This window comes from Canis lupus, chromosome 20, assembly GCF_003254725.2.
Source record: "Canis lupus dingo isolate Sandy chromosome 20, ASM325472v2, whole genome shotgun sequence".
Taxonomy (NCBI): Eukaryota; Metazoa; Chordata; class Mammalia; order Carnivora; family Canidae; genus Canis; species Canis lupus.
In genome coordinates this window covers 46,737,339-46,750,855 of record NC_064262.1, presented here as the reverse complement: position 1 = coordinate 46,750,855, position 13,517 = coordinate 46,737,339, and the positions used below count along the sequence as shown (strand labels likewise).

The following is a 13,517-nucleotide window of genomic DNA, read 5'->3' as shown; positions in this document are numbered from 1 at the left end:
AAAAGGGCCAATGTGGCATTTAATATTATGCTATTTTTGTTTATCCTTATGGTGGAAGAGAGGAAAGTCTTCCATTGTTTGCCCATTCAAGAGGAACCCTGTGCATCATTAACAAGACACACCCACATGATGGTGCCCTCCAGTCCCCAGGTAGATAATATGTTCTGTGATGCAGCTAATAGGATGGACTTCATCACACGGGGTCAAGAACAAGAGATCAGAACCACTAGATCCCATGCAAGGAGGGCAAACTAATTGGAGAAAAACAAATATCAGGCATGCATCCATCTCCTGTGGATGTGTCTGTTTTCATATACTTGAAACCCATAGAACAGTTCTAGGGACACAGCAGTTTTGTCATATTTCCTCACCATTGTATTACCTCCAGCTGTCAGGAGATTAGGGGATTGAATTTTCTCTGGATGATTTCTTTTTCTTTTTAAGATTTTATTTATTTATTCATGAGAGACACACAGAGAGAGGCAGAGACACAGGCAGAGGAAGAAACAGGCTCCCTGCAAGGATTCAAAATAATATTAATAATAAATAAATAAATAAAACTCTATGTTTTATAAAAATTCAATATAATAAATGATTATCAAATATTATATGTAATAATATACATGTATGTAATAATAAAGCCCTTCTTACCCTCGCTATATGTAATGCACTCTAATACTTCCTATTCTATTCTGTTCTGTTTCATTTTTCTAAAAACTTATGGTCCGAATCCACTAAATTTATTTCATAGACCCGCTAGTGCGCCAGTGACCTGCATTTTTTAACATATTCTACATACTTCTTCATGTACAATGTAACTGTATACAAGATAAGTTGCTAGAACTGATCTTCTGAAGGTTATATGCCTTTAAAATTTGTATAGATGTTGGCCTGTTAGTGAATGGGTGACGGGCACTGGGGGTTATACACATAGTATTTTCATATATAACAATATATTATTATATATTTATCACTATTATAATATAATTGTGCTATAGAATGATATTAATTATATTTGTATATTGATATATAATTTATATCATAGCATATATAAAATATATGCAGTATATTATATATTATATGCCTTTTTAACATATGTACCATATTAATATGGTATATTATATGTTACATATACTATATATAGTATTATAGTATATAATACATACTATATATAACTTAATATATATCACATTTTATATAGTGGAACAATACAATTATAGCATAGTATAATATGTAATATATTGTAATAGCATTAGAACAAGCATAGTAGCATAGTAGGCTACAATGGTAAGCAAGACAGAGTCCTTGCCCCTGAGGAGCTTACAATCTAATGGGGAGATTTACGGGGGACTAGAGTACCATGTGAAGGCTGCAAAATGCTTTAAGAGTGTCAAGAGCTGTGATTTTACATTTTTTTCCTCCTGTCAAACTTAGCAACTTGCCACATATTCCATAGAAGTGAAGGTCTCAGCATATATGAGTCATAAGTACATGTGAAGGATGGGCTCTCCAGGCCCTGGGCTGGGTACCCTGCAGCTATACACTGGAGGACCTTGCTACCAATGAGCAAATCCTGCAGCTGGGCTGTTGGGACTCCTTCACCTCTGCTAACAGATTTCCAAAGATACTCAGCCCTTCTCTTGAGCAATCTCAATGCCCTAAGTCTTCTCCATAAAGAAGAATGGCCTAAGAATCTGGCTTGAAATGAATTTCATCATGAAACCACATACATATAATGACAGGATGCCATTTCAGGAGTCAGTTTTCTAGGGCTGCTGTAACAAAGCACATAAACCACTTTGGCCAGAAGCCAAAGTCAGGGTCACCAGGTGTGAGTCAATGTGTGAGCAGGGCTGCATCCTTTGGAGGATCCAGGGGAGAATTTGTCTCCTGCTTTCCCAGCTGGGAGAGTCAGCAGGCATTCCTTGGCTCAAGGTTCCCACCTCAGCTACTGCAATCCCTCCTTTCAGTGTTCACAACCTCTATTTCTCTGTGTCTGATCCTTCCTGCCTCCTTTTATAAGGACACTTGCAATCATAGCAGGCCCATCTGGGTGATCCAGGGTAACCTCCCGTCTCAGATCCTGAACTGCATCTCATCTGCTTGCAGTCCCTTTGGCCAGGGAAGGGAACATGGTCACAGGTTCTGGATAAGGGCATCTCAGGTAGGACGGATTGGCATGAGTCATTAACACCAATAATTGTAAAATAATGAAATGGAACCCCAGGGTCTCAATGTCAGTGTTGATGTGACAAAGTGTCTCTGTAACTCCTCTGGAGTCAATGTTTCTCCCTGGCTGTGTGAAACCGCTGTGTGCACAGGCTGTACCTGCCCTCTTCCCCGAAAGTTGTCTATTCCTTCTAATGACAACCCTCTCCTCTCAGTAACAACCATATTTCTCTCTGCAGGCGCTTGAGAGAGGTGCATTCCTGATCACCAACTGCACACAAATGCAGATTGTAATAGATTCCTGCTTCAGCACTTCAGGGCTGTGTGGCTGCGGACAAATAATCTCTCAGGTTTGCATTTTCTGCATTTCAAAAATGTGGATAGTAATAGATGTGGGTCATATCTAAATGTGCAAAAATAATAGTTTATTTTGAATCTTAGAAGAGTGAACGAATACACAGGATATCTTTCCCACAGCATTTGGTAAACAGCAAGCACTCATATGTGATAGCCATTCTTACATTTATTACAATAAAATATTTTCTGCCTGCAGCCCAAATATCTGGCCACACCTTAGAGTATGACCCTACACCAATGGAAGGCCCTCTTCTTGGATGTTCAGACATGTGGGTTGCTGAACTCCAGCATGGGACTCAGACAGATCTAAAGTTGCATGTGACTCCTTCATTCATGTGTAACATCCACCAACATTTCTCATCTATTAAACAGGGTATGCATACCCTGACTACTTTTTATGCTATCTTGAGATAGCACTGTGCCCTCCAACACATCCCCCATATAGATTCAAGTAAAACACAGGAATGAGAAATTAATGTTTACTGAAAGTAATGGGAAGAAAGAGGAAAAAAGGAAAAGCATTTCCAGAAGATGTCAGATAGCAACACACTTTTAACATTCTCTGTTTTTGTATCCTAACATTGAACCCTCTCCTGCCCTATACTTGCCCCCTCCAATCCCTTTCTCTCTCTTTCTCTTCGCTTCATATTCTGACATCCTTCACTCAACTCAGATCAACAGAAACATTCTCTTAGGGTCTATCACATCCAAAGACAGAAGGAACTAGACAGAGTCAACTACCTTCCTGGAGACAAATAATTTATTTACTTGTTGTACATTTTCATATTAAAGGGTAATTATAAAACACTGGAAATGCCTGAAAGAAAAGCCCCAATGCAGGTGGCATTTATTATGCTTATTTCTGTTTATCTTATGGTGAAGGAGGCAAAGTCTTCTCTTGCTTCTCCAATCAGGTAGAATGATTGGGATCAGTGGCCATACACATTCATGTGATGCTCCTTTCTGGCCCATAGGTAGATAGCACATTCTTAGACACAGGTATGGGATGCAGATCATCACATGGGATCTTAAGAGATTATGATCACTAGATCTTACGCAAGAAAGAGGAAAACAAATTGGAGAAAAACAAATACCTAGCATATCCCCAAAACCTGCATGCATCCAACAATACCTATATTTTCAAAGTCCATGGGAGTAGACTTTATTATCACCAGCCATTCTATCATATTCCTCACCACCAAACTGGCTATCAGGAGTTTAGGGGACTGAATTTTCTCTGGAAGCTTTTCTTTATGGCATTTTTGAGCTCCTTATTCCTGAGGCTAAAAATGATTGGGCTGAGAAACGGGGTGAAGACTGTATAGGTGGTGGCCATCAGAGTGTTACTGTCCATAGAATGAGAGCCCTTGGGCTTGAGGTAGATAATGGAGGCAAAACTGTAGTGCACAATAACAATAGTGAGGTGAGACACACAGGTTGAAAAGGTCTTGTGCCTTCCCTCAACAGAGGGGATCCTCAATATGGCGGCCACAATGAAGATGTAGGAGAGGATGATGAGGAATAAACAGCCCATCAGAGCTGAGACACACATGAGGATCACACCCAAGGTGACAGACGAATTCTCATTCCCGCAAGCCAACTTTAAGAGGGAAAACACATGGCAGACAAAATGGTGAATCACATTAGATCCACAGAAGGTGAGGTGAAAAACTATCAGAGTCACCATCATCCCCATGACTGAGCCACCAGCCCAGGTCCAGGACACCAAACGGGCACAGGTGCGGATGCTCATGAGCATGTAGTATCGCAGGGGGTGGCAGATGGCCACATAGCGGTCATAGCCCATGATCATGAGCAAGAAGGAATGGGTGAAGCCAAATGTGAAGGAAAAGAACATCTGGGTGGCACAGGCCACAAAGGTGATGGAACGGTGGCTGGAAAGCATGTCAACCAGCATGCGGGGGGTGACGGCAACAGTGAACAGAATCTCAGAGGTGGACAGGGCACACAGGAAGAGGTACATGGGTGTGTGCAGGCTGTGCTCACTCCAGATAGTAGCCATGATGAGCAGGTTCCCCAACAGCGTGAACAGGTACATCAGCAAGTAGAACAGAAAGAAGGCAGGCAGGAGATGCTGTGGGAAGGTGGAGAAGCCCACGAGGATGAATTCAGACACGATGCTATAGTTCTGGCCAGCCATGGATGCTGCATCTGCTGAGATCACAGAGGGAATGAGGGGACCGGCAGAAAGATCATGAATCTATATAACAATATTGTGTTTGAACAATAGGAAATATGTGAAATGGGTAAATATTAGATGCATTGTGTTAGGACTGGGCTGGGTGAATGACAAGGGTACTCACTGTTTCTACTGTTCTTTAGCATGGAACTGAAAGCTGTGAGCAGTGCTATATGGAAAGAAAAAAGAAAGAAGGTATGTAACCATTGGAAGGGAAGAGACCCTCTCATCCATCCAGAAAAGGAAAAGAATAAAGACATAAGACATCACAGGAAGAGAGAGCACAGAGCTGCAAATATTAGATCCACTTCCAAAAACCAGTTATTTCTCATAGAATTACAACAGTAGTAATCATTCAGAATATGAATTTTAAGTATAAAGTAAGATACCATTCCCAACAGTGACACCAAGTAGAAAGAAACAATTCTCAAGCGCTTGGTCCGGCGATTTCTTTGTACTCAAGAAAATTTGAGCCTCTAATGGACTTTTGTATGGGTGCATTATTCACTCCCCATGTTTATCATCTTTGAAATTAACACTGAGATTCTGTAAAAATATTCAGTTTTGGATACAGTCAAGCTGACTGGATGGGACACGAGACAGAGTTTATCTATTCCTTCATTCACCCTGTGGCAATTTGTGGTTTTACTCTAAGCATTTGAGGAATATATCCTCACCTTCATTGGAAAACTGAGGAGTTGATGGTCCCCAGAAAGGGTCTCTGTGGCCCTAGAGTTGTCCATCACACTTAGGAAGCCTCTGTTGTAAAATATATAGGATTCAATCACATGCAATGCCTACAAATTCAGAAATTTTTACCATTATTAAAAATATAAGTAGATTTGAATACATGGAGAAAAATCTATACTCTCAGCTGGCATCAGTAAATATGGTAATGATGACACTTCTTCCTCAAATTATATCATCAGTCAACTACATTTATAGTTTCAGGGAATCAACTGTACATTTCATAAAAGTTTCCTTAAATTCCTTTTTCTTGTTTATTTATTTTTAAATTAAATTTCAATATGCCGCATATAGTATAACACCGAGTGTCATCGCGTGCCCTCCTTATGCTTGTCCTTCAGAAAAATAAGGTCAGTGCAAAACTATACTACTCTTCTAAAAATGGAATCAATAGGAAAGAAATGATATGGTATGCATGCAGACCTATTATAGACATAATGTGTATAATACACATCATAGTCATCTTTAAGTGTGACCCTGGAACAAAGACACTGATCAAATTGATTGGATACCTCAGAAAATATCCCTGCATGATTCACAGCTTAACATGTGATAAAGGTGGGACCACAGATCAAAGGGAAAAGGTGGACTGTCTAGGAGTTTGTGGTGGGAAAACTGGTCCTTTCATGAAGCAAAGTCCATCTGAACTTCTGTCTAAGACCACACACAAACAGGGATTCCAGGATTCAAGAATGAATTTGAAATAGAATTGAAAAGTTAATAGGAGAAGAAGGTGTAGGAGAATCATTTTGATGACCTAGGAGTGGAGACGACATCTTAAATTTAAGAAGCACAAACACTGGTTGATTGTGAAGGAACAAAAACACCAACACAAACAGTTTTGTTCAACAAAAGATATCCTGGATCCAGTTAACAGGAGATGGAAAGGTGGGGAAAGATCATTTTAATGGTCCACAATTGACCAGGGAATGTGATGTAGAAGAAGCCAGTTACCTCTACAAGTAGGAAGCTCAATACAGAAATGAGCAAAGGTGTGAGCAGAGAACTCACAGAGGGTGTAGCACAGGCAAAAGAAAACACACTAAAAAGAAAAAAAAAAGTGCAATTGCTGGGTCGTAGGGCAGATCTATTTTTAACTCTTTGAGGAACCTCCACACAGTTTTCCAGAGTGGCGGCACCAGTTCACATTCCCACCAACAGTGTAAGAGGGTTCCCTTATCTCCACATCCTCTCCAACATTTGTGGTTTCCTGCCTTGTTAATTTTCCCCATTCTCACTGGTATGAGGGAGTGTCTCATGGTGATTTTGATTTGTATTTCCCTGATGGCAAGTGATGCAGAGCATTTTCTCATGTGCATGTTGGCCATGTCTATGTCTTCCTCTGTGAGATTTCTGCTCATTTCTTTTGCCCATTTCATGATTGGATTATTTGTTTCTTTGCTGTTGAGTTTAATAAGTTCCTTATAGATCTTGGAAACTAGCCCTTTATCTGATACGTCATTTGCAAATATCTTCTCTCATTCTGTAGGTTGTCTTTGAGTTTTGTTGACTGTATCCTTTGCTGTGCAAAAGCTTCTTATCTTGATGAAGTCCCAATAGTTCATTTTTGCTTTTGTTTCTTTTGCCTTCGTGGATGTATCTTGCAAGAAGTTACTATGGCCGAGTTCAAAAAGGGTGTTGCCTGTGTTCTTCTCTAGGATTTTGATGGAATCTTGTCTCACATTTAGATGTGAGACATTGTGATGCCCTCAGCTATGGTTTTCTTTGTTAAAATTCCCCTGGCTATTCAGGGTCTTTTCTGATTCCACACAAATCTTAAAATAATTTGTTCCAACTCTCTGAAGAAAGTCCATGGTATTTTGATAGGGATTGCATTAAACGTATAAATTGCCCTGGGTAACATTGACAAGGAGCCTTGGTGTCCATCAAAAGATGAATGGATAAAGAACATGTGGTTTATGTATGCAATGGAATATTACTCAGCCATTAGAAATGACAAATACCCACCATTTGCTTCGACGTGGATGGAACTGGAAGGTATTATGCTGAGTGAAATAAGTCAATCGGAGAAGGACAAACATTATATGGTTTCATTCATTTGGGGAATATAAATAATAGTGAAAGGAAATAGAGGGGAAGGGAGAAGAAATGGATAGGAAATATCAGAAAGGGAGACAGAACACGGAAGACTCCTAACTCTGGGAATCGAACTAGGGGTGGTGGAAGGGGAGAAGGGCGGGGGGTGGGGGTGACTGGGTGGCGGGCACTGAGGGGGGCACTTGACGGGATGAGCGCTGGGTGTTATTCTGTATGTTGGCAGATTGAACACCAATAAAAAAAAAATAGTGAAAGGGAATAAAGGGGAAAGGAGAAAAAATAAGTGGTAAATATCAGAAAGGGAGACAGAACATGAAAGACTCCTAACTCTGGGAAACGAACTGGGGGGAGGGGTGGAAGGGGAAGTGGGTGGGTGGTGGGGGTGACTGGGTGGCGGGCACTGAGGGGGGCACTTGACAGGATGAGCACCGGGTGTTATTCTGTATGTTGACAAATTGAACAGCAATAAAAAATAAATTTATTAAAAAGAAAAAGAAATAGAAAAAAAAGAGAGGGAGGAAAGGAATGAGAGAAAGAAAGGGAAATGCAGTGGGAATTCAGTGTAACCTATTCAGTGCCTCAAATTAGAAAGTGCCCAGTGCTGATCAGGATCTGGGGAGAAAGCAATATTTGTGCACTGCCTGTGAGAGCCAGGTGGGGAAAATTAACAGTTCATCTGCTAAGTGCACCAGCCCAGGGCTCCAGCATCTATCTCCATTGCTCACATCTGTCACAAGGGACCTATCAGAGGATGGTTCTGTAAATTTGCCTGTAGTGGAGAAATGGACAAGCCTGCTTGGGCACCATAACTGGGAAGATAGTAGGTCACATGGGCTGGAGCAAACCCTGGAGCCCTAGGCAGCAGTTCAATGCACCCACAGCAGCATAAATAAACCTGTAAAACAGTCTTGAGTGAATGAAGCAAAAGCACATGAACACTGTACTACTACTTAGGCACATGAAAAATACAGCACCTGAAACTATTCTGGATGATATTGTAATCGTGCACACATGTCATTCTACATCTGTCAAAACTCATAGAATGTGCAACAAAGAGAGTGAACCCTAATGTAACTTGTGAGCCAAGTTAATAATAACGAATCAATATTTGTTCACCAATTAGGACAAATGCACCACAAGAATACCAGATTGGACAACTTTTAGCAGCCACCCAGGGCTCAACCCACTAGATGCCAGGAGCATTTCTTCCCTCTCCATAAGCTGTCACAACCAAAAGTTCCTCCAGGCATATAGAAACATTTCAGGAGGGAGAAGGTAGATTCAGCCCCAAACAAGAATGCTGATTTATTTTTTGGTCATTTATTATTTTATTTTATTTATTTTATTTTATTTTATTTTATTTTATTTTATTTTATTTTATTTTTTAATAAATTTATTTTTTATTGGTGTTCAATTTACCAACATACAGAATAACACCCAGTGCTCATCCCGTCAAGTGCCCCCCTCAGTGCCCGTCAACCATTCACCCCCACCCCCCGCCCTCCTCCCCTTCCACCACCCCTAGTTCGATTCCCAGAGTTAGGAGTCTTTATGTTCTGTCTCCTTTTCTGATATTTCCTACACACTTCTTCTCCCTTCCCTTATATTCCCTTTCACTATTATTTATATTCTCCAAATGAATGAGAACATATAATGTTTGTCCTTCTCCGATTGACTTCACTCAGCATAATACCCAATGCTGATTTAGAAGCAGTAAGGACACTAGGCTGGGTGAAGAATCCAAGAACAACCTAAAAGACTCCCAAAAATTGTCCGAGGCTGAGAGCCTGTCCTATGATTCTTCTCCCAGGCCTGTCCCCATCCTTTCTTGGCCTTGCTCCCCACAACTGTCAAATATTACAACCTACCCTGTTCCTCCTGGTCCCCCTCAGCCTGGGCTGCCTCCTCCAGGAAGTAGCCAGCAGGGAAGAATAGAAAAGCTCTCCTGTGATGCTGTCAGCAGCACACAGGGGCAGGTGTGGGGCCAGACCTCAGGGCTCCTAGAACTGATGCTGTGTGCTTTAACCTGGCTGTAGCTTCCCAGCAGGCTGCTCCCCAGGGGCTCCCTGGGACACCAACCTGCAAGGGCTGCCCTCAGGGTCTGGAGAGGCAAGAAGGATCATCACAAGCCCTCCAGGGCCTGCTGCCTGTACACCTTCCTCCAACACTCCAACACAACCAAGGCTCCCTGCTATCTTTCTCTGCCCAGAGGACTAGGGACTAGGGACTCCCAGTCTTAGTGGAGACAGGACTGAATTGATTAGATGCTGGATTAGTCCCCCTTGGGTCAAGACAGGGTCAGAGGGAACACAGGAGCTGAGCATCCCAGAGTGAGAATCCAGGGCCTTGTCTTGGGGTCAAAGCAGGTGGAGGCTTCTCACAATAAGGGCAGTTTATTTTTATTTTATTTTTTTAATAAATTTATTTTTTATTGGTGTTCAATTTACCAACATACAGAATAACACCCAGTGTTCATCCCGTCAAGTGCCCCCCTCAGTTCCCGCCACCCAGTCCCCCCACCCCCCGCCCTCCTCCCCTTCCACCACCCCTAGTTCGTTTTCCAGAGTTAGGAGTCTTTATGTTCTGTCTCCCTTTCTGATATTTCCCACACATTTCTTCTCCCTTCCCTTATATTCCCTTTCACTATTGTTTATATTCAATAAGGGCAGTTTAGAGCTGGGTCTCAGAGAGTGGTGTCTTTTGGTCAATGGAAGTGTTCAGTGTCTTCTGGCCAATTAGCCAGCCCCACCCCTCCTTGTGGTCAGTTATATATATATATATATTTGATTTGCCAACATATAGTTTAACACCCAGTGCTCATCTCGTAAGTGCCCCCCTCAGTGCCTGTCACGCTGTCACCCCATCTCTCCGCCCACCTCCCCTTCCACCACCCCTTGTTCATTTCCCAGAATTAGGAGTCTCTCATGTTTTGTCTCTAATTTTTTTCTCTAATTTTTCCCACCCATTTTCTCTCCTTTCCTCTAAAATCCCTTTCAGTATGTTTTATAGAGTGGCTTTTGATTGCTAGTGAATTGGGTGGTGGCTGGTAGCACAGGATAATTTTAGGAAGGAGGCTGCTCACCAGAGCTACCAAGCAGTGTTTAGAGACTTGGAACCATCAGGGGCGAGAGAGGGGTTACAGACTGATACTCTAGTAGTGATAATCAATTATTTAATCAATCATGTCCATGTATTAACCTCCATAAAAACTTCCGGAATGATGGAATTCAGAGATCTTAGCAGTTGATGAACCCATGAAGGTACTAGGAGGGTGGCAAGTCCAGAGAGGGCATGGAGATTCCTCACTCCTTCCTCTATACCTTGCAGGATACATCTCTTTTTGGCTGCTCCTGAGTTGTGTCTTTCATAATAAACCTGAGAGAGTGAGTGTGGCATTTTCCTGATTTCTATAACTCATTCTAGTCAAGTATCCAAACTTAAAGGGGGAATTTGGAAATCCTCACATTTGTATCCATTTCAGACAGAAGTGCAAGTACCCTGGGCACCCAATACTTGCGACTGGCATCTCGAGGTAGTAAGTGTCAGTATTGAACAGAATTATAGGACACCAAGGTGGTGTCTGGGTAGCTGGAGATTTGGTCATTGCTTTGGAAAGAACTCACCCATTTGGTGTTTTGAGAGTTAGAAGTAGACACAGCTCACTTCCTGTCTCCCTCTGTCCAGTCAACAACACTGTTCATTCTACCTCTGAAGTCAACCTCAGGATGCCATCCAGGGTGCCCCAACACCTCTCCCCATCTCTTCCTGCATCTGCCCACCTTATCTGCTCTCAGCAGCCTGCATCCCTCACCAGACCGGGGGAGGGGGTGTCTCTACAAACAGGAGTCTGACCATGCTGATTATGACTAAAATGTACCTCTTGGTACAAACACTTTGGAAAACTGTGTGGAGGTATTTATTCAAGCTGAACATAGGTATGCCCTATGAGTTGGTATTTACACAGCTAACTACAGTCCCAACATAACACATAAGTATTAATCTACTAAAAGACATGTACTATATGTCATTAGAACACTATTCACAGGAAGCCCCACCAGGAAACATTCTTGACTATGTTCATATAATGGAATACAGATCTTTCTTCTATGCATTTAAAAAACATTTAGGGGGGATCCCTTGGTGGCTCAGCAGTTTAGCGCCTGCCTTTGGCCCAGGGCGTGATCCTGGAGTCCTGGGATCGAGTCCTGCGTCGGGCTCCCTGCATGGAGCCTGCTTCTCCCTCTGCCTGTGTCTCTGCCTCTCCTTCTCTCTCTCTCTATCATGAATAAATAAATAAAATCTTAAAAAAAATTTGGGGGTCCCCATGGCCCTTAGAACAAACTCCTCAAGTGGACACAATGGTCTTGCATGCTCTTGCCCTTCCTACTTGTCTGCCTTCACATTACAGACCTCCCCCAACCACCTACACTCTCTGGGGCACACTGAACATACCATTGTGCCAAATGCACCATATCTCTGTCACCCTGAGCCTTTGTTCTACTCTCCCGCCTGTCTGCAAATGTCTCTTCCACCTGCCTGTCTCACCTGAAGCATACCTACTCAACCTCCAGATTTTCCTGCAGACACCACCAATTTCAAAGTCTCCTAATCCCAGGTTGTGTCTGTGACCCACACTTAGCTTTTCCAGATCCCTAGGCTGTCCCCAAACACCTGTGACCACTCTGCTATCATCTTGGTTATATGACAGCTTCCCTCAGTGGACCATAGCATAGATAGGAGAGGACAGAGATCTAGCCTTTGGTATTGCTGGATCCCAGCACCTAGAATATTTCCATATAAAATAAGTCTTCAAAAAAATTTCTTGACTATATGAATGAGTAAATGAAGGCAAAGTGCTGTGAGGACATATAACACTCCTTTCTGTTCATAACCATGGGCAATGATCAGCATGTGGCCATCTGCCACCCAGAGCACCACAACATGCTCATGAGTCCCTATGGCTGTGCCATTGTGTGTTCTGATGTTGGGCTGGTGGCTCAATCATGGGGAAGATGGTGACCGTGACAGGTTTTCACCTCACCTTCTGTGGGTCTAATGTGATCCACCATTTTTCCAGCCTCATGCTTGGCCTGTGGGAAGGAGACATCATCTGTCACCTTGAGAGGGGTCCTGGTGTGTGTCACAGCTCTGATGGGCTGTTTATGCCTCATTGCCTCCATGGTATTGAGGATCTCGTCTGCTGAGGGCAGGCATAAGACCATCTCCACTTGTGTCTCCCACCTCACTGTGGTCATTGTGCAATATGTTTTTGCCTCCACTATCTAGTTTCAGCCCGTGGACCCATTTCTATGGACAGTAACACTCTGATGGCCACCACCTACAGTCTTCACCCCCTTTCTCAGCCCAATCATTTTCAGCCTTCAGTATAAGGAGCTCAAAAATGTCATAAAGAAATCATCCAGGGACACCTGTGTGGCTCAGTGACGGAGTGTCTGCCTTCAGCTCAGGGCGTGATCCCTAGTTCATGCTATGTACCAAAATTAATTCAAAATCCATCAAAGACCTAAATGTAAGAGCTAAAACTATCATGTTCTTAGAGGAAAACATTGCTAGGAATCTCCATCACCTTGGATTAAGTAATCATTTCTTACACATTACACCCAAACCATTAGCAACAAAAGAATCCAATACATAAATTGGATGTCATCAGAACTAAAATCTTCTGTACTGCAAAGAATAACAGCAAGAGAGTGTAAAGACAACTCATAGAACGTGAGATAATATATGAGACTCACATATCTGATAAGGGCCTTGTAACTAGAAACTATAAAGAATAATTTCAACTTAGCAAAAAGACAAACAAAAAATTGGTGAAATGCAGAGCATTTTCTCATGTGCATGTTGGCCATGTCTATGTCTTCCTCTGTGAGATTTCTCTTCATGTCTTTTGCCCATTTCATTATTGGATTGTTTGTTTCTTTGGTGTTGAGTTTAATAAGTTCTTTATAGATCTTGGAAACTAGCC

The 13,517-nt window shown here is 42.2% G+C and overlaps 1 protein-coding gene and 1 pseudogene across 1 annotated transcript; one reads left to right on the top strand and one right to left on the bottom strand.

The window, feature by feature from the left end:
• Positions 1–3,736: 3,736 nt before the first annotated feature.
• Positions 3,737–4,687, bottom strand: LOC112666947 (olfactory receptor 10H4-like). The gene has a single exon (XM_025458415.1). It carries the CDS (start codon positions 4,685–4,687, stop codon positions 3,737–3,739), a length of 951 nt encoding a protein of 316 aa, XP_025314200.1.
• Positions 4,688–12,409: 7,722 nt separating this feature from the next.
• LOC112666905 (olfactory receptor 10H3-like) lies at positions 12,410–12,976 on the top strand (annotated as a pseudogene).
• Positions 12,977–13,517: the final 541 nt, after the last annotated feature.